General features: G+C 48.9%; 1 protein-coding gene across 1 annotated transcript in view; it reads left to right on the top strand.

Moving 5' to 3' along the window:
- VAPB (VAMP (vesicle-associated membrane protein)-associated protein B and C) overlaps positions 1-14,546 on the top strand; it is a 65,914-nt gene extending 51,368 nt beyond the window's left edge. Inside the window, exons 3-6 of the mRNA XM_006839147.1 lie at positions 7,279-7,382; positions 10,080-10,160; positions 11,986-12,162; positions 14,388-14,546. Coding sequence (XP_006839210.1) covers positions 7,279-7,382; positions 10,080-10,160; positions 11,986-12,162; positions 14,388-14,546 — 521 coding nt within the window. The remainder of the gene's footprint in view (positions 1-7,278; positions 7,383-10,079; positions 10,161-11,985; positions 12,163-14,387) is intronic.
- Positions 14,547-21,565: the final 7,019 nt, after the last annotated feature.

Here is a 21,565-nt window from a genome sequence, read left to right as displayed (position 1 = left end):
AGTGAAGGTAGGCTGGGCCCCGAGGGGTTTCTAGAGGAAGCCGGATTCTGGAGCACTTTGAATGTGTTACAGGCCTGGCTCTGCAGAGTAAGGCTGTTGCAGTATGGCTCTCCTCTCTCCAGCAAGAACACGTGCATCTGAATCAACGAAACGGCAGTGGGTTGGGGTTTTGGGTTTTTGAATGTTGGGAGGGATGGATGGACAGACCAGTCCACCAGTGAAAAATGGAAAATTCATACCTAGCAGGTAAGACATCAAAACAGGAAGTCCTGGCCTCAGTGTAAGTGGGAAAACAGTGACTGGGTAGGAAGAGTGGTGGGCAAGGAGCTTGGGGACCTGGTATCAGCAGGGCAGCATCCTGTTCCAATGGTGGTGGTGGTGGTGGTAAGTACCGTCGCTTTGGTTCCAACTCATAGCAACACTGTATAGGGCTTCCAAGGAGTGGCTGGTGGGTTTGAACCACCACCTTGTGGCTTAAACTGAACTTGCAGCCCAGCACATTATCCTGCAGCGCCACACCAGACAAAGACGACGACAAAAATCAGGAGCAGGGTGTGGACGAGCCTAGGGCGGCGTCCTTTGAGGAAATGCCCTGCAGAGATGGTTCTCTGGGGTGGTTAGATTCCTGAATGGGGACCTCCAGGCTTGAGGTCCATGGCCTCCAGTTGACTGGGATGCCTGGGGAAGCTTGAGGAGCACCCTATATGCTCCTATTGGGAGGTCTTCCGTGCAACTCTGAATGAGCAGAAGACGTCAAAAGGGACAGGGCAACTTGGGCAATGACCAAAGAGCATCGCTGAGCCTGGGGCCCTGGACAGGATGTGTGGCAGCACAGCATGTAGCCTGGACCCTCAGGGACCTGCCCAGGTCCTTGATAAGAGGACCAGCTTGTGGAGAACTGAGCTCTGTTTATTCTTGGGAGAATGCTGCACATTTTTGATCTGAGGAAAGATTTGATGGTGAGTGGAATGCCAGGGGAGAGCCAGTGTGTGGAGGGGCAATTCTAGAGGCTCTGTGGGGTAGTGTGGGTGGGAGAGGAAGTGGGAAGATTTCCTCATCGGGACAAATCTAGATAGGCACCCCTGTGTGAGACCAGAGCTGAGATGGTGGGGGTCAAATGTGGATGTACCTGAAGGTTTGCAGAGTTCAAAATCAAGAAAGCGTGTACCGTGGTGTTTGTTAGAGTTGGGTTCATTCGATGTGTTACCATTATGATGCAGGTAGAAATGATGTACGACTTGTCAGGGTTCCGAAGCGTTTATGTTGTATTTAATTTTCTGAGGGGAGAGAGAGAGCGCGACAGAGAGAGAATGAGTGTGTGTGTTTGTGTGTGTGCGCCCGCGCCCGCATGTGCATGAGAGACAGTGTGTGAAATAGCTGATATCATGCCTTTCTTCTCTTTTAAGAACATCTGATCACATGGATCCAGTGTTTTGGCTCCTTTATAATCCCCCCCTCCCCCAGCAGACATTGCCTCACAGAGTGGTCATGCCTGTGAGGACAGTGGCCCTGGCTCCAGGCTGGCTCCTGCTAGCAAGCTGCATTTTAGTGTAGTATCAGCAGATACATTTAAATAAAGTAGGATAGATGGCTCATTTAGGAGGGCTTTATCATCAGTGTCTCTGGTATTCAAGTGAAATAAATTACGTTAATGGGAAGCACTTTTATAGCCTGTCATGGAAAAAAGTACATAATTTCTGTCACAATTTGCATGTATGGAGTTGAAAGAACAAACGATTAACAACATTTATTCTGTCATGTTCTCATAAAGTCTCAGCTAATAGGGTAGAGCAAATTGAGTCGAACATGAGAAGACGAACCACAAATCCAAAGCCCCGCCATTGAGTCAGTCCTGACTCAAAGCGCCCCTGGAAGAGCGGCTGGTGGCTGTGAACCGCCCACTTTGTGGTTAGCAATCCAGTGCTGACGCCGGTGACTCAGCTCCCGCTCATAGCTACCTTGTTTAGGGTTTCCAAGGCTATAAATCTTTGTGGAAGCAGAGAGCCTCCTCTTTTTTCTCCCTCCGAATGGCTGGTGGATTTGAACCCCTAATTTTGCAGTCGGCAGCCCAACATCTAACCCACAGCACCACCAGAGCTCCTTTGAGAAGCAGATATTACTAAGTCTTGAGTTGGTTCTGACTCATGAGGACCCTGGATAAGGGTTTCTGAGGAGTGGCAGGTGGGTTTGAACTGCTGATCTTACTGATCATGCAGAGAAGGTGATTCTTTTGAGTGCTGTGAAGTTGGTTCCGACTCAGTGACCCTGCATAGGGCTTCCAAGGAGTGATTAGTGAGCTCGAACTGCCGATCTTGCGATTCACACTGACCTTGCAGTCCAGGGCATTAACCTGCAGTGCTATCTCAGGGTTAAGCAGGGTGAGCACTCACGTGAGGGTGTCTAAGTTTCACAATGGCCTAATGGTCATCAGACCTGGTCACTCTGGATTACCAATTTCAGACCCCAAATCAAAGGAGATTCATGGTGATACACTTGTGCGTTCCCCCTCGCTGTTCCACTTGGCAGGAGCTCTGTGACAGCAGGGGCCAGGCTGAGCGCCCACCAGGCAGAGCTTCGTGCAGTACCACATGCAGGAGGCAGCTTGCATTCAGAGTCACAGGTTTTCATGGCACGGACACCTCCAATATTTCTGTGCTTAGTCCTCTACTTAGATAGAAGGCAGAGCTGATTTGCAGGCCTAGCTGCCCCTGCTTCTTCTTGGCGTGTTTGACATTTCCCAGCGCTACATGCAAGCACCTAGATGGGTGGGCCCCTCTCCCTTCACCTGCTGAAGGTATAGGACACATTGATGTGCTGGCCATATGGCAGGGAGGGTGCTGTGGACCGCTGCAGGCCTTCTGATGGTATCTGCGAGGGTCTGAGACACAGAGAGCCCTTCTGCAGAGGCAGAACGAGCAGTTGCCAAGGTTTGAGGAGAGGTGCACCAGGGGGCCCAGACCCCCGTGTATACACATGTATTTTCTCCTGATGGGCGGACGCGCCCACAGCCGAAGTAGAAGAGCAGGTCTCAGACTTTTGGGTCTCGGGACCTCTTCACTTTTAAAATTGAAGACCTAAAGAACATCTTTGTTGGGAGTTGCATCAGTATTCGTCATGTTGGATGTTGAAATGAGAAAGTTTTCAAATCGATTTTGTCAATAATATAGTAATCATATGTTAGTATGAATAACTTTTAAAAAAGTTTTTATTGTGAATTGAGTGATAGTTTACATGGGAGAACACTGGTTTTACACTCGTTTTATTTCAGTGATACAGTCTCCTCTGTGCATCATCATTCAACAGTATTTGCTTCTATTCCCTCTTTTTTTGTGGGGATGGGGAGGATGTACACAAAAACACTCAGGAATGTATAAGCATTAAAACAACCAAAGGACACATTCTGCAAGCCTGCCTCCTGGCCGCCAGCTCTCAGTCCCTCTCTTTCCATGAGTCCAGAGTCCTCAGCTGCTCCCTCTCTCCATGTCCTCATCTCTGCCACCATCTCCGGTGTCGCTGCTTCTCTGGATAAGGTCCCACATTCCATTTGTACTCTTCTCCCTTGATGGTCCTAGGTTCCTCTGTTTCTGGTCTGTAAGATTAACTACTCCCTCCTTTTTGTTATAGAACTTCTTACCTTTACAGTTGTGACAGTCTCAATTAGTCATGATAACAATTACTATTGAATCATAAGAATCTTATCCCCATCTCCTTTCACCAGACCCATCTAGACAAGATGAAAACTATTCAGTGGGGACTCTGCCTTCCCCCACACGCTCTTAAACTAAACTTTCTCTTGAAAACTTGTACGCCAGTCACTTCATGCCTTTTCACCTCCTCATTTTAGGTAGCCAATGTCTGAGATGCCCGTCCCTACCTATCTTGTATACAGAGGGGATTGCATTGATAATTGATGTGAAGATTCCTACCCTCTCAGTTGGTATTTTGAGCTACTACATCCATAAGTATAGGTCAAGTTCATCAAATTGTAGCAAATAAATAACATTTTAAATGAAGAATGTTTTCAAAAAGAAAATCAGTGAGAAGACTAGCATTGTTGGACAGCCTTTACACCTCTCTAATATTAGTCTGATGTAGCACTGAAGGATCCAACACTAGACTGTGAACCCACAAGGTCAGCTGCTCCTTAGAAACCCTCTACAGGGTCACTATGAGTCAGAACCAATTGCTCTGGTAATGTAGTGGTTACGAATCGGGCTGTGAGCTGCAAGGTCAGCAGTTCGAAACTACCAGCAGCTCAGCGGGAGAAAGATGAGGCTTTCTGCTCTCGTAAAGATTTACAGCCTTGGAAACCCTGTATAGGGTCACTATGGGTCGGAACCGATTTGACGGCACTTAACAACAAGAACAACATTAGTCTGGTTTAATAGGAAACAGACTTACTTGCTTATCTGCTTTTGCACCCTTTCTGTGTTGTATGTTGTTTGGTGAAAGTGCAAAAAGGAAAGCTGTGATTTCACAACAGAAATTGCAGTTGGAAAGAAGGGGTGTTGTTTAGTAGTCTTCTCCGATCATTATGGGTATGACTCTTATACTACACCAAAACTCATCATGGAGTGATTTCTTGTAAGGTTTGCACAGTGTAAAAGTTGGAGCCATGCCCGTGAACGTTTCAAACTTGGTTTCATTAGAAGACATCAGTGTTTGTATTGCACGCGGGATGATCTTTCACCCAGACATGGTTGTGTCATGCCATGTGTTAGTTCACTGAATGACACAGGTCTTCCAAACTCTGCACACTACATGATGCATCAGGTCCATTAATTACCCTTCCCACTGATCACATATGAAAAGTCCACGAATTGGGAACTTTCAACTTCTTGGCAGAGATGTTTTCCCCAAGGTCCAGTTTTGTGAACATACCTTTGACTTCAGGTTCCCCAACGAGGGAGTCTCGGGTTTGTGGATGGCACTTGGAAAACCTGGTAAAGTGTGAACCTCAGAGTCAGCCTGGGTAGATCCCAGGCCTGGTGTTTAATCGTCTTCTGCCCCATAGTTTTGCTAAGCCGCCTGTCTCTCACCTAGAGCACAGGGTTGTGCTGAGGAGTCAGCAGAATGGAACTGTCCCATAGAGTCTCCAAGGCTGTCATGTCAGCTCTACGGGAGCAGATTGTCACATCACATCTGTCTCCGGCAGAGCAGCTGATGGATTTGAACCACTGACCTTTCAGTTAACACTTAAACCACAGTGCTTCTGATAGCAGGCCTTGTTGTTGAGTGCTGTTCAGGTCTTGTTGTTAAGTTAAGGAGTAATTTCTGATTCTATAGGGTTTCCGAGGAGCGGCTGATGAGTTTGAACCTCCAGCTTTGTCTTGCAGTCAACTGCTTATGCTACAGCAGCACACCAGGATGCCCGGAAGAGCTCTTTTCCTTTCTTTCCTTCCGGGGCATTGTGAGAGTATTGGGAATGGGAGAAGGCAGGGTCAGTTCAGAGGTCAGTTTGCCTTGTGGCTCTCCAGAACCCAGGCTGAGTCCTAGGAGCCTCTACTCTGCCTTTTGGAAGGTGGAGAAAAAGGGACCTGGACTCTTGCTTTGGGGGTGACATCACCTGAAGAGCCCACTTCTCTGGAATTTAGCAGTAGTTTCTGAAGGTGCTCACCTCCGGACAGCAGGTTCCTTACAGAGCATTCCTCCGGGGGAAGAGCTGGGTTTGTGCCTGGAGACTGGCCAAGCATAGTAGGGGCAAAGCTCTGTTGTTGCCCAGAGTAAAGCACACTAGAGCAGGCTCTGTCACTCCCAGGCAAGCTGGGAATTCTTCGAATCCAGTTCACTTGAAGCTTTATAGATGAGTCCCAATCAGGCAGCAAGCAGTTGGAAGACTGTGTCCCATCTGCAGAATAGTAGGGTGGCCGTGCTGTTCAGGAGTGTTCAGGGCACTCCTTGCTTTACAAGCTGTCTCACACCGCAGAGCTGATTAGCTTTCCAGAGCAGAGGCAGTGTCCAACTTGTGGGCTGTCCTGAGGTTAATGTGAAGGCCAGAGCGCCCTGGTCTGACTACTGGGAAGCCAGAGCCAGCTAGCGATTTCAGGGAGAGTTTACCTGCTTCTCCAGGCTCACTAGGTGCTTTCAGAGTGATTCAGGGGTGCTAAGAGATCATCTTGGCTTCTCTCTGCTGCTGGTCCCAGAACTTGGACTTTGGGGTCTCAGACTGAGCATCCTTAATGTTGGTTGTCATCACTGGCTACTGCACTTGGTGTTATGCAAACCCCCACCCCCCCCAAGTTTATACAAGGCTTGCATTCTGGTACACGTTGGTGTTCACCCTGAGTCTCCCAGTAAGGGTGCCTATAGCTCAGAGCACCAAGCTGGTTGTGGGAGCAGAGCTGGCTGGGTGACAAGGTACACCAAGACATTGAAATCTGATACCGTGGTTTCTACCAGCATCTTTTGGCCCCTGGTCAGATGGGGGAACCTTGTCCTCCCTGCGTGTTTGTGTCTGCAGGGTGCGTGCTGCTGGTTCCTGGGGTACATGAGCAAATCCAGCTCTGTGTGGGGGGCCAACACTGCGTCCTCACATTGTGACCCTGACCAGCTGCTGAAGCGGGACCGAGCCCTATGGTGGGAGTGCCCGGCCAGATGACAGCTTTGCAGATGGGAGAACAGGGTTTGTGTGGCCAGAGGTGCAGAGCTTGGTGACCCAGTGTGACCTGGGTCGGAGTCCTGACTCCTCCTCCATGTGTCACCTTGGGTACCATAGTTAACCTGTGTGTGCTGGACTTGCTTCATCTGAGCTCTCCCCCTCACCCAGTAGTCCTGGGCTTTGGGACTCAGGAAAGTGGTCTGTTTCAGGGACTGTGGAATCAGCTGAAGGAAGCCAGTGGGCAGGAAGGCACCTTCCTTGGGACTGTGGGTTGCCACTCCTAGTCTCCAGGAGCCTTGTGGGAGAGTACCCTCAAGGTTCACAGGGAGAAGAGTATGTGTCAGCTGATGGGGTGTCAGTTGGGAACATTTCCTGACATTCTGTTGACAAAACTGCAGTTTGCTGTGGGAAATGCAGGAGAAACCCAGACAGTTCCTTAACGTACTTTAGTCCCTAAAGAGAGAATTTCTGAACAAAACCTGGTCTTGACGGGCCAGCCCCTGCACCTCACAGGTCTCAGGTGTGTGGTGTGCAGTCTTGTCCCGCTCACCTCTCCGGGGCATTGGGGGGGCTCAGGAGAGGGTGAGGCTCCACTGCTTCCTGCCCTGAGCCCATGCTGAGTGACAGATGGTGCCGGTAACCACATTCTGACGCTCCTAATAAACTATTTTCTTTCTCAGTGATGTTGCAGCCTTTCGATTATGACCCCAATGAGAAAAGTAAGCACAAGTTTATGGTTCAGTCTATGTTTGCACCAAGTGACACTTCTGATATGGAAGCTGTAGTAAGTACTGAATGCTTCTTCTTTTTCTCAGACTTAAACAGGAAAGCCTAGTCCAGTGCAGAATCGGGAATGCATGCATGAAAACTGTCCCGATTCATGGGTGTCCCAGCAGGGCTGCACTTTGACCACCTTGAGGGGGTTTCAAATGTTCATGAATAATTATAACCTTTTACCTAATTCTCTGGGTTTTAAAATCTCCATTTGCCTTAGCAGTTCTCTGCTCTTGAGTGGTGTGGGGTTCTCCCCACACCCCACCTTATAGCGCATCATAGGAGGTGATTCTCACCCATGTTTTCCATCCCCCAAAGCCAGAGGGATGTGGGTGGGTTGAGGACTAAATGCCCTTCACCCCTTTGCTTCCTTCCTAGCTTCCTTCATGTTGCCCTTGCTTGTTAAATGCATGTTTAAATCTGTCTCTGTCTTTGGTAAAAATAAGTTGCTCTTGATTCTATAAAACATATACGCCACATTTTTTCCTGGGGATGGGGAAGGAGGATTATACTTGACATTTTCCCAGAGGAAGTTCCTATGCATTTGGGTAACTGGGCAGCCCCTGGTCTGTGAATGAGTCTCAGTGAACAGATAACCCTTCCAGGGTCTGGTCCCACTTTCGGCCTCACACCTGGGTGGGAAGACAGGCAGGATTGTCTTAGGACCTTATATCATTTCCAACTCGCAACCATGAGACCTGAGTCCTCCACGGAGTATGGATTGGCATTTACTGCTGTTCCCACGGGTCTCACCCCAGTGACCCTTAGTTCTGGGAAAGGTGTGGCTGGCCAGCATCGCTGATCTGAACATCTCCAGGTTTGGAGTGTGCTCTGTGGCAGCAGTCTGCCCCTTCTCCTAGGAAGGGTCCCTTAGGCGTTCATTAGGTCCTGGTTCCTGGAAGGTGATGCGGTACTTCCTATTATTTTGTGTTGTCCAGGAAACACAAAATAAGGGCTGCCCCCCATGAGGGTGTTGTAGTTGGCTTTTGCTGCATGAGGTGGTGAAGGGGACAAGGTGAACTGGGATCTCCGGCTTGCCACTTGGTTCTACCTCTGACTCCAGGGTGGCCTTGGGTAGTTTTCAACTCTCTTGAGGTTTTTCATCCCCTGTACAATGGGGGTGAAAACCAGTCCCTCCACCGTGGACGGCGTGGGCAGCTGATTGAGTTTTGAGGACTGTCTTACACTAGGTGCTATGTGTGATAGCTACTCAGGAAAGGGCTAGGCCTCTTTCTTACGGGATTTCTTTTATCACACTTTTAAGTGTTTTTTGTTGTTCAGAATGCACTTTGTAGGAAACTTTGGGGGATACAAAAATGAGCAAAAACGAAATACAAATAACCTGGAATTCTTTCATGGTTAACATAAGCCCCCCCACAAAGCAAACCCATTTCCATCAAATCAGTTCTGACTCGTAGAGACTCCGTGCATCGGGCTTTCCAAATCTGTCGTTATGGAAGCAGACTGCCACGTCTTTATCTCATGGAGTGGCTGGTGGGTTCGAGTCACCGACTTTTTGGCTCGCATCCAAGCGCTTAATCGCTGCACCACCAGGGCTCCTGGTTGTGGGACAAACCACAACATTCAGAACTTTTATTGTGAGTTGTTTGTGTCTTAACATTCAAACCTGCAGGAAGTCAGACACATAGTAGCGGGACCACTTAAAGAATCTCTACCTAGACTCACAGTGCCCTGCCCTTTTGACATACTTGCTGCATTTCTGTCACCAGTGCGCTTTACTCACCATTTGACCCTCCAGACCCAGGACACCATCTTGTGCATCCACCGTGCTGCTCACCCAGTTGGGAGCATTGACCGTCCTCCCGTGGTTACCTCCTGGAGAAGCCTTTACCCACAGTGCCCTTTAGTTCTTTTCTAGACGAGGAGAAGACCCCAGCCCTTCTTGTTGTTTCCGACTCTGCGTTTCTCCGAGTGCTGACGCCCCACTCTGGATGTGTCTGTCCCCACTGAGCAGCTCCAGTCACCTTTCCACAGGTGGTGCTGTGCTTTTCTCGCAGCATTCCGTGCCTGTTGTCCCTCTCCTGCTGGTGATGCTGGTTTGATCGCAGACTCCAAGTGACACTGACTGACCTGATGTGGTCCTTTGAGGCCCTTGTCCACTGCTGTGTCACATGCAGACACACACAGCAGATTGACATGGGGATGTCACCACGTGCTGCAGAACTCTCAGCCGTTCTTGTCTGGTGACAGCCATTCCACCAAATGGGCCAGCCCAGGTGCCTGCAGTCCCTCACTCACACTCTTCCATCCTGGGCTCTTGGCTCCTGTGTTGCTCGGGCTGCCCTCCTGCATGGTTTTGGGAGCTGGGGGATCTTCCTTTCTCTGTATGGTAACCCTGTTGCTCTGCTGGACCCAGAACCTGGGGAGGGAGTGGGCAGGGAGTGTGCTGCAAAGCAGGCTTTATGACCATGTCTCACGTCCAGGAGCATGTGTTGACTTGGAGATGGCAGGTAGCAAGACTTTGGGGTTTGTGAAGTCTAATAAACATTCACAAAAGCTAGTGAAGTCAATCTTGTCATGTGAAAAACATGAACATCTCAGCAGACTGAAGTCCTTTACTAGATAGATAGATACATCAGGGCTTTCTCATTAGAGTTGTTTTTTTCTGTGATTGTCAGTTATAGGAAGAAAATTATTCTCCCAGCAGCTTTATAATATCCTGATTATTAAATTTAAATTGTTTTAGTGGAAGGAGGCAAAACCGGAAGACCTCATGGATTCAAAACTTAGATGTGTGTTTGAATTGCCAGCAGAGAATGATAAACCAGTAAGTATGTTTATGGTTAACACTAACGGAATGTTGCAAACTGATGCTTATTTGCATACCATCTCCTGCAAAACCCCAATTTAAGTTGACAAATGATTTTCCTTCCTGCCATGTGTGAAGGAAAAAATAAGCAGAAGTCAACAAATACGCAGGCTTTTCTCAAAACAGCCTTTGAAAGACCTGCAGACAGCCGACCCCCTGGGGCCCTTCCTCTCCCTGCCCGGCTGGCTGCCTGTCAGAATGCCACACGTGTCAGAGCTGCTGCGGTCGTGCCCAACGTGTGCACTGCACTAAGACCAAGGCGCCCGGGCCCTCCACCAGGCCTAGGGACAGGCACACAGTAGTCACTTAGGGTCCTTACTACACTTACACCTCCTTACCAACTTCACCTAGAATCTGCATCACATTGGGGTTCTTGGTTGAGGGGGCCATCCTGGGCCTTCTAGGCCTCCCCTACAAGATGCCAATAACCCTTCCCACGTCCGTGAATTATAACCACTAGAAGTGTCTCAGTTCTGAGGCAAGACTAGGCCCCCACCCACCCCTCCCCTGAGCTGACTCCCGGGGCTGAGGCTGTAGACTGGGTGTGATGGGGGCACCTTCCCCCTGAGCCCACCTAACTCCCGGGGCTGAGGCTGTAGACTGGGTGTGATGGGGGCACCTTCCCCCTGAGCCCACCTAACTCCCGGGGCTGAGGCTGTAGATTGGGTGTGATGGGGGCACCTTCCCCCTGAGCCCACTTGACTCCCGGGAATGAGGCTGTAGACTGGGTGTGATGGGGGCACCTTCCCCCTGATCCCACCTAACTCCCAGGAATGAGGCTGTAGACTGGGTGTGATGGGGCACCTTCCCTGCTGGCTGTCACTCACTTCTCGTCTTGGGATACGTTGAACCTACGATGCTTCCGCCTGTCAGGGCCCTGGTTTGTGACCAGTTAAAGAGGGAACCCTGTACCTGTTATGTGAATTTGGACCTCCCTTCCACCTGGTCACAACCCCTAAAGTTGTGTTGAAAGCACAGAGTTGAAGGTGTGTGCAGAGCACTGACTCCTCCTGGCTGTGAGCACTTGGAGGTGTGAGTGTACCTGGTGCACGCTGCTACCTGGAAGGCAGGTCCAGCTCTGGGCTCATGTGACTTGGTGGCTTCAGGGTGGCCTCTGGAGAGCTCACTCCCTTTACTGGAATGAAGAGTAGAGCCAGAGTGGGAGCCCACGCCAGCGTGGTTTTCAGTGTGTGCCACAGAACCCCCCCCCCCACCCCCCAAGACCTCCATGACTATGTGCCCTCCAGCACACCTGCTGTCCGGGGGGGTGGCGGGGGGAGGATGTTGTATGTAAAACCATCCTCCCCTAGTGAGAACTACTGTGGACACTGAGTGTGTTTCACTCCTTGAAAGCCTCCACGTTCTAAGTTGTTGAGCACACACACACACACACACACACACACACACACACACACACACAGCCTTCCACTTCTGCCAGGCCGAATCTGGGACTGATGGCTTCTGGGCTGCATGGTCACAGGAAGCTTGCTTGTTGCACTGCAGGCCTTTGGTATATATGTGGCCCTTGCTCTCATTGTTTGAAGTATTAGTCGTAGCCAAACTTCATTATTTTCCCTCCTCCATAATTTCTGGGGCTCAGTTGCTGTAGATTATTAATTGAGATACTAGATAAGATGCTCCATTCTTAAAATCAGTATGACCGTTCACCGTGTGCTGGCAATGTTCCCACGTGTGGCGTTTGCCAAGAACGACTTTTCTGTGCATTCAACAGCCCTGTATTGTGTAGTTGGTGACACTTGGGCTCTCCTTTATTCTTAAACAGCATGATGTAGAAATAAATAAAATTATACCCACAACTGCATCAAAGACAGAAGCCCCGACAGGGTCTAAATCTCTAAGTTCCTCTCTGGATGACACTGAAGTCAGGAAGGTGATGGAAGAGTGTAAGCGGCTGCAAGGAGAAGTCCAGAGACTACGGGAGGAGAACAGGCGCTTCAAGGTAATGTCTTCTTGTCTGAGAGGCTCCACATGACCGTAGCTGGGGACCCTCATGAACATGGGTGGTCTGTGCTGTTAGTTTTAGTTTGCATTTTGAGCAGTTTCCCCAGGCAGAAATTCCCATAACTTTTCTCAGGTTCTCAAAACAGGCATTGAACCCCTTGCTGTTAAAAATCACAGACCCTTGCCTCATAGTCTCTCAGCTTGTCCTCTTTAGAAGCAGACTTCCACCCTCCACTAGTGTGAATTGAAAATCAGTCTTGAGACTAAAAATGAGTCAGCCACAGGGATTTTGAGTATGTGTGTTCAAACCCCAGCATAGCCCCGCTGACTTGGGTTGAGAGTCTCTTTTGTCTTTGAAAGGGTGAATTCTGCCCTGCACTCTATTTTAGCCCAGGGATAAATCAAAACTGTAGGTAGAAAATCCGGGCAGTAGTGTCTCATGAGACTGCAAAGTAGTGAGGAGGTAGGGAATGGAAGTAACGAGGTTGAGATTGTAGAAGGAGCCTACAAAGGAGCTCGTTGGCGTTGGCCTCAGCCATTGTACAGTCATGTCTGGAAGGATTCTAGCCAGTCTTGAACTAGCTGCAAACACACACATAGCCCAGCATCTCCATGGGCTGACGTGCCTGCATGAACTCCAGTCTGTCTGTTTCAGGCACGGGGTTGAAGAAAACACTTCTGAACATATGATGACAGGAACTCTTGTCACAGCTTAAATTTTTAGGTCGATCTGTTTTCTTCATCTTGATCATGCTGCCCAGCATGTAATAGGTTTTTGCTCTTTACCTAGCAGAGCACCAGGTGCATCTAACAAATTGTCAGAAGAGAAGGCACAGCATTTGGGAAACGGCAGCAGCTTCTTCCCGTTACCGGTGCCGCATTCGGTGACTTCCTTTAGAGTGGACTGTGCTAGGGGTGGACTTCCTTTAGAGTGGACTGTGCTAGGGGTGGACTTCCTTTAGAGTGGACTGTGCTAGGGGTGGACGCTCTTCTTTTTACCTAAAAACCTGAGATGCGCCTAAGCACCTCGCTCAGTGTAGTTTTCTTCAGAAACAGCTCTGTGCTGTTTACAGTGATAAATAAGGAGAAATAGCTACTATATAAACCAATAAAATAAATGCTGTACTTTGCTGTGCCCATGGTTTTTTAAGTTACTCAAATAACACCAGTGATTTATCACTGTGCAGCAATATCAGCCATGCCCCACGAGCAGAATCTTTTCAATATTATCAGACCAGTCTTGACCTTAGGAGATTCTTATTCCTGCCAAACGCAGCTTTTTTGCTTTGTGTTAGCTCCTTCTTTTCATCTGACCAACATGTTTACGAAGGGTTCACTGTGTGCCAGGCTCTGTGGGTAGTCATGAAGAGCCTGCTTTTCAGGAGCCCCCATCAGTGGAGTAGCAGGGAGGGCAGAGTGATCCCTGTCCTCAGAGCGACACCCCTGGGCTCGACACTTGAGACAGGATGTGTGGAATGACGGAGAAGAGGCAGTGGAGCTGGTGGGTGGGTGGGTTTGCGGGGGTGGGCAGTTGGGGAGGATCAGGCCAGAGCAGGGAGGCCATGATGAAGGCCATGCTCAGAATTGGGGTCCAGCCTCTTGGGCAGCCTGGGGGACCAGTGAGGGTCAGGCTCCGTGAGCGTCTTGATAGGCCTGCAGAGCACCTTGCAGGTAACTTAGGCCACGGGGTGGAGGTACAGGGAGAAAAATGTTCTATTCCTTACACATCTGAGTCTCGAGGGCCAATTGTCTTTCTGTATGTGGGAACCAAAAGTTGCTATTTGAGTGGGAAAGCCATGCATTGGATAGAAGACGTATGTGTGAGACGAGCGTATAGTACTCCATTCCATCGTCAGCATTCCTCCAGACACAGGCTTTAACCAGCCGTGTGCCACAGCACAGTGCGCCCCAGCTGGGCGCAGAACTCTCGGGTCATCATCACTTGTTAGTTTCTTTTGATTTCCATGTTTGTGTGCTGGCAGATAGCTGTCATTGAAAACATACATGTCTTCATTAGGGGGACCCTTTGAGTAGAGGCCGGGGTGGGGTGGTGCTAGGCTGACCAGATCCCCAGGTGGGCCAGAAAGGTGAGCAGCACATCCAGCTGGGTGATCAGAATGAGAGTGGTCTGCGGTTGGCTTTAGGTCAGCCCCGCTGCTCTCCATTTATAAAACGAGGGCTTGCATCCGTGCCCAGGACTGAGATGTACACTTGCCCCCGCAGGAAGAAGACGGCCTCCGGCTGAGGAAGACTGCACATAGCAACAGCCCCGTGTCTGCACTCACTGTGGCCGGGCGGGAGGAGGGCCTCAGCTCCCGGCTGTTGGCACTGGTGGTCCTCTTCTTCATCGTGGGCGTCATCATCGGGAAAATCGCATTGTAGAGAGCACCTGCGAGGATGGTGATTGGATTGATGGCTCTGCCGCATCGTGGGATTTAAATTGATCATAACCATGTGTAAAAAGAAATTAATGTATGATGACATCTCACAGGTCTTGCCTTTAATTACCCTTCCCCGTGCGCGCAAGCACATACACAAACACACACACACACAAATATAACGTACTATAACAAGCTTTTAGAAAGTGTAAAATGTATAGTAAATGATAGGGGGCAGAATGATCTTCATTAAGTGATGAGGGAACCTGTGGTCCCGACCGCAGTGGCATATTGTAAACGTCATCTTAAGCCTTGGTGTGTAGCCTGGCTCCTTGTGGCTGGGCTACCTCTCTTCCAACAAGACACTCTTCGTCAATGGTCCAGTGCCGGCCCCAGGGGCGCGGGAGCCCGAGGTGGGCGTGTGGGTGCCTCCACTAGTAGCCCACCACACTGCTTGTCCGCTCATGAGGCTTCTGGCCCATGGCTCCAGTCCTGTCACCAGTCTCGTGGGCTGACCACAGAGAGGGCAGCTCTGGGCAGTCGCCGACGTCACATTCATCCTGCACAAGAGGCAGATGTTGACGGGTGACCCAACTTTGAAATAAAAGTCAGTGCTTTGTTCTCTTTTAAGGGACCAAGCGAAATTTCTGCAGGTTCACATCATGAAACCCAACTGTTACCCAGAGGTATTTCATGCATATTTAATGTCTCTCAGCTCATGCTTTCTTATGGTCACGTGATTATAATGAATACTGTGGCCTAAATGTCACCTGGTCCACCCAACGCTGGGGGGGTCAGCTGGTGTTGCTGCTAAGGCTTCTGGGTATTGCACGTCTGCCAAAGGCGGGATGGAAAACACACCAGGAAGTGGCTTCCCATGTCAATAAGGAACCGCTGTCACTGGGAGGGGGCTTCTGAGGAGTTCCATCAGCTCTCCTTCACCTGTAATGGTCTGGTTCTCACCCTCCCCTGCTACACACAGCCCAGCCTGTGATCGGAGGAGGGAGCCGGGCGCCCAGTGGCTCTGAGGGGAGACCAGCCTGTGGTGGGGTGGGCTCTGCAGATGACCCACCAGGGCACAGCTGAGTTTGACTGTGAGCTCATTTTATGCCGTAAAAGACCAAGACAATCTGGTTTGACTATGTAGCATCTTAAAAAGAAGAAGAAAAAAAATAAAGCCCCCAAATTAAGAATTCTTTTGTCATTTTGTCACATGTATATGGGAAGGGGTCTGGTCTGCTGTGGGATTATAGCATCATTACTTTGTCATTGGAAACAGTGATTTAAAATAGGCCCTGTCAAGAAATAGATTCGGTGAATAACGTAGCAACTTTTCAGATGAGAGGAACACGGCTCCCGTTGTTACCCTGGCCAGCCCGCCTTGTCCTCTGAGGAGAGAGGAGGGAACAGTGCCTGTATGCGTCAGTGTGGGGTGGAGTTTGAAACACAAAACCCGTCAGGCAGTTGTTGGGTGTTCTCCGAGAGAACCTGGCTGGGGACAGGGAGCGAATGCTTGGCCGTGGCTCTGCTGGTTTGAGTTGAGGGCTGAAGGTGGGCTAGGTGGACATCTCTTACTGGTCCAGTCACTTCATATCTTCAGGAACAGGTGGTTTTTAAAGACCCCCGGGGACTTGCAGTAATGGTCCCACAAGCTATTTGGGTCTCCAAGGAGCAACTGCGGCTGCAGTGGCATTGGGTGCAAACAGAAGGGCCCAGGTCTTCTCCAGGTGTACCTGGGGAGTGGGATGGAAGCCCTGAACCAGAAAACGTGTGTCTTCGTTCTGTCCTTCGTTCTGCCCTGCTGAATCACTGTGCGGCCCTGAGAGAAGAGAGGCTGCAAGGGTCTTGGCACATTATTTTAGGGTGCGGTATAATCCCATCATGGTAGAGAAGGGGTCAGCGAACCTGTTCTAAAAGGACCAGATAGTAAATCTTGTGGACTGCTGTGGGCCACTCTGCCTCAGCCTCAATCGTGTGACTTCAAATCACTTTTAAATAAATGGAAAGCAAGTGTTTTCGCACGGGCAGCTTGCTGGTACACACGAAGCGTGTGATTACGTTCCAATAAAACCCTGTCCACAAAAACCATTAACTTCTCAAGCTGTGGTCGGCTGCCCCGACCATAGGTAGCGATGATCTTGAAGGGGGTGGCCTGGGGAACCCGCTGTGTTTGAGGTCTTAGAAGGTTTTGTGCATGGGGAGGACTCACAACCTCAAGGAGGTGGGCATTGTGGTTGCCACTAACTTCAGATGTTGAAATCCAAAATTGTCACATTTTTCTGATAAACCACCATCTAAACAACCCTCCTAAGGGTTGGATTTGGAGAGCACGTGGCTTGTGGGATTTTTTGGCCAGGTGGAGGAAGAATGCTCACAGGGGAGCCGGGATGCTGAGGAGGGCAGGGCCTGGAAGGTTGGATATTCTGTAAGCAATCCTGCTCAGTAAAAGGATGTGCCCAAAGAGCACAGTGAGGGGCTGTGTGAAGAGCCCCCGACCCATTTGGGGTGTTTTCTACATGACAAGAAATAATTGAGAATGAACTAACCTAGAACGAGTGTGTGTGTGTGTGTGTGTGTGTGTGTGTGTGTGTGTGTGTGTGTGAGTGAGAGAGAGAGTTTGAGGGGTGCAGCCCAGTTCCTTCTGGGCTCCTCCAAGAACAGTGCTCAGGCTTTCGAAAGAGCCACAGAGCTAACAAATGCATTTGAGATGTAAGCAGTAACAGAATTCCATAAATTTTTATTGATTGCATTTTTAGATTGATAATTTAAGCTCTCTTGGCACAATACAAAATACCTCTTAAAGACAGCAGGCTCTATTATTTTTAGGTCTGAGGACCCAGCTTTATTATTATCCCCTCCCCCCGTAGTTTACATGTTTTCCCTTTCCAGTCTCTAAACTACTGGCACCAGCAGTAATAAATACTGATAAAATCAAAATTGATTTTTACCAGTGGACAGTTTATGCCTAGAGAGGCGGCTTATACCTCCCTAACACAGAAGGGGGGAAAATGAAGAACCTCCAGTGATCCGTGAAAACCTAAAGGCTTTCCAGCAAATCCTGGGACCAGAATTGCTATGGAAGGCTATCGGTGGCGGACGTGGGCGTGCAGTCATGTTGAGTCAGACCTTGCGCTAGGAGATAGCTCAGAGCTAAATAGCCTTTCAGATTACTTTGAGAACCAACTGTCTGCCCATGTCTGTATGTCTAGCATATGGACCATATGTAAGCAGCTGCCTCTTTTTCCGCACGCACACATTTTCATATTTGCATACTCGGGGTCCATGCCAAAGCACAATGCCATGTGTCATTTTCAGCCCTTGCTCTAATGAACCAGCCCATGTACACATCTCTGCTTATGGCTTGTGCAATTCTTGGTTCTAAAGGAAAAATAAGGGAGCGGGGACTCTGGGCTTCAAAAGTCACCTTAGACACTTTGCTTAACAATCCACCTCCAGGACCTTTCCCAGGAGAGGCCAGTGCCGCCCCCTGCTGGAGATGCCCTGTGGGGGACCAGGGCACACCTCCTGCCACTTCCTTCCCCCGGCAAGCCTATCTGGTGGGAAAACTGGAGGAGGAAGAACAAGGGCAGCTAAGGAATGAATCGGAAGTTGACAGTGAGGAGACTGATGTCTGTTAAGCTTGGGGCCCAATTGCTGTTGCTTTCAGTGATTAACAGAAATGGAACTGTGTCTAGGAGTCCTGGGAAAACGTAGGTGGAGGACCCCAGTACCTGTTACACAGACCCGAGAAGGACCACCACTCCTCTTGAGTGACGCCAAGGCAGCTGGGGACACACGTTGGGTCCCCCAGGGTTTCCAGACCTATGGATTTAGGGGAAGACTTGTGTTTCACAATCAAACTCAGCAGCCTTGCATAGGAACCCTTCAGAGAAAGTGGCCATCAAACTCCTTTCCTTATGCGCAAAGTCAACAATATGGCAGGGGCATGAGGTTCTCTGGGAGGTTAAACCGGGCAGCTTTCTAGAACCTTCCTTTGGAATTAAATATCTGAGGAGGCCCCCTGCCAAGGCCTAGAGCACTAAGCAGAGCAGTATCGGAAGCCAGAAGTCACGCTCCGCCGCGTGGTTGCTGCTGTACCTCAATTACCGTGAAGATAAAACAGGACTCAGAATTCTCAGAGGTTTTTAATTTTTCTCTGTGCATAACAGAACACACTGGGCCCAAGAGGAGCAGTGCGTGCCTTCCTTTTCTTCCCTCCCGGCAGACCTCGGCTTGGGGCTCCAGGGGAATGAGTGAGGGGGCTTCAAGGGAACACTGCCAGACAGTCGCAGCCGGGTGATGATGCTTTGTTTGGAAGCTTTCTGTAACTTGTCAGTTAATCGGGAAGCGGGAAGCAGTTCATTCAAACAGGCATGCCACAAGTGGCCTGCTGAGGTTTGAGAACAGCGGAGTGCTGGCTTTCCCCCTGCAGGTCAGAGAAGGGAGTAAGTTGGCATCATCAGCTGAGTGCAGATCAGAGAAGGGAGTAAGTTGGGATCATCAGCTGAGTGCAGATCAGAGAAGGGAGTAAGTTGGGATCATCAGCTGAGAGCCACCATGGGAGACTTGAAAATGGATCTACAGCGATCCTTCCCCTCTGAGACCACGAATCCCACATTCTTCGCCCAGGCACCGCACCGGCTCCCCGGGAGCATGAGTTACTGAGAGGCAGGCGGTCACTTGCTTCTGTGTTCTTACCAATAGCGGCAACACTCAAAACCAGACACGGAGGCTTCATGAACCCCCCAAACTCTTGCCCTGAATAATCTTTAGACTTTAAAAATACCCCCTGAAGTCTTCTTAAAACCAAACACCAGCTTAGTTTAACGAGTAAGCAATGTCTCCCTTGAGCACTGTGTTTTTGTAAGAACTATCTTTATGAGATCAGATTGATAGGGGCGACTGGAAAGATAAGCTAGACAGCCTGGGGTCAGTGGGTTTCTGTGGATGGTGGTGTGGGGGGCAGCTGAGAAAGGCTGAGAGTGGGTGTACCACTTGAATGACATCAGCTTCGCTGAATTGTACACGCAGAAACTTGAATGGGTGTATGCTTTGCTGTGTGTGTTCTCAGCAACAACGTATCAAAACAAACAGGTATAGTTTTAGTTTCACCACGATGGTGTATTTAAAGTGTAAAAAGACACAAACTCCCTTTGTAGTTGACAAAGGGAAACCAGTGGAGGTAAAAATGAGAGGCCGTCTTGATTAATATAATTACACCAGCAACCCCCCTCCTTAATGGGATTACTTCATTAGAAAATGTCGCATCAAATCTCTAGAAAAGGAAGAAAGAACCAGCGACAAAAATACAGCTATTATCTCCCTGGCCATAAATATTTGCAATTATGATACTTTGGAATGTAGCCACAATATAGATTGCTTTGATTAAAAGATGTCGGTTGAATGAAACAGTGCCCTGGGATGATAGTTTTCCACCGCTAGATAAATGCTAATGTTTATTTTTAAACCAGAAACCATTGATCCTGTGACAATGCTGTGTTCCGCTTACTTTATTATACCATGGGGCTGATGTATATTTAATCATCGGGCTAATGGACGGGGGTGTGGGGAGGATGCTGGCGTGCCGTCTGCAGCCTGATGAACTCCTGCGCACAGCTCACTGCTGCTGGGGGTGGGGGGCTGTTCCCCCTGGTCCCCAAAGCCTGGTCTGGTGTAAACAAAACAGGTTACCATTTCCCCTGTGGTCTCTCTTCAGAAAGCAGCCACTAGAGGAGACAAATTGGATCTCTTAACACCATTTCATTAAAGCCGTGTGCTAATAAGAAGACATTGCACTGGCCGACTCCCGAAAGTGATAAATGGAAGCTTGTTTCACACATCTTTCCATGTCATTCTCAAAGGCCAGCTTCTTTTTACCCATGTCTCTCTCTCTCTCTTTTAACAAGTAAGCTAAGGTCAGATGCTACCCTCTAGCACAGCATCTTTTACTTGGATGCGAAGGTCAGAATTTATTGTCTGGAATACAAGGCCATTTGTAAAAAAGCTGGCTTTTTGCTTTTCATCATCCCCTCCCTCACTTAACAAGCATTTATTAAGTACCTCCTGCAGGTAGGCAGTACAAGCAGTTCATCCATGGGAGTGACTTGGGTTAGGTGTTTTTTATTCACAAACAACCTAAATAAGGTGATTCAGGTTTATACTCAGACAGGAAAATGCAAAAATACATTTGGTTCTCATTTCTTGCTTTAGAAAAGGTTGCTAGCATTTTCTTTAAAACAAAACAAAAGATCAATTTATCAATTGCTGATATTTGGAACTTCCTCTAAGAAACTATAAGGAGCTCTGGTAGCATAGTGGTTACGAATTGGGCTGCGAACCTCAAGGGCAGCAGTTCAAAACTACCAGCTGCTTCGCGGGAGAAAGATGAGACTTTCTGCTCCCGTAAAGATTTACATCCTCGGAAACCCTGTTCAGGGTCGCTATGACTCGGAACCGACTTGACGGCACTTAACAACAACAACAACAATAAGAAACTTACAAACTAAACCGTTTGTTTCAATGTCTCTTTCTCCCTCTTGTTTTTCTGAATCAAGAAAGAATTCCTATAATGCATGATGTTCCCAACCTGATTTACATCCCCACTACCTCCCCGGTCTGGGAAAAAAAGATCTCTTGGTTGGTGATGGGTATTTTTATTCTGGTTTCAATATACACTAACTTTGTGGGAATTGACCATTTTACAAGATGCACTAGAATGCTTTGTTTTTGTAATTTTTCCTTTTGTATTTTGAGTTGTATTTCCTGTGTTGACATGGAACTCATTTATAAAGTCGGAGCAGGAAAGGACTGTTTCCCATCGTACATTCTGGTTATCTGATGTGTCATAAATCCATGGTTTTATGGCTGACTTTACGTTTCCCGGAGGGAAGGAGATGTATTTCTGCAGCGTCCAGATCGAAAGAGCCATTCACAGCATGTTTTCACAAGTTTCCTATCAGCCTGATGAAACCTGCCCTCTCAAGGCATAGACTTTTGTGCTCCCTGCCTCCGGATTATGTTCAA

The sequence above is a fragment of the Chrysochloris asiatica genome, unplaced genomic scaffold (assembly GCF_000296735.1).
Source record: "Chrysochloris asiatica unplaced genomic scaffold, ChrAsi1.0 scaffold00023, whole genome shotgun sequence".
NCBI lineage: Eukaryota > Metazoa > Chordata > Mammalia > Afrosoricida > Chrysochloridae > Chrysochloris > Chrysochloris asiatica.
Note: the sequence above shows the minus strand (reverse complement) of the source record. Positions and strands in the feature narration are given on the sequence as shown.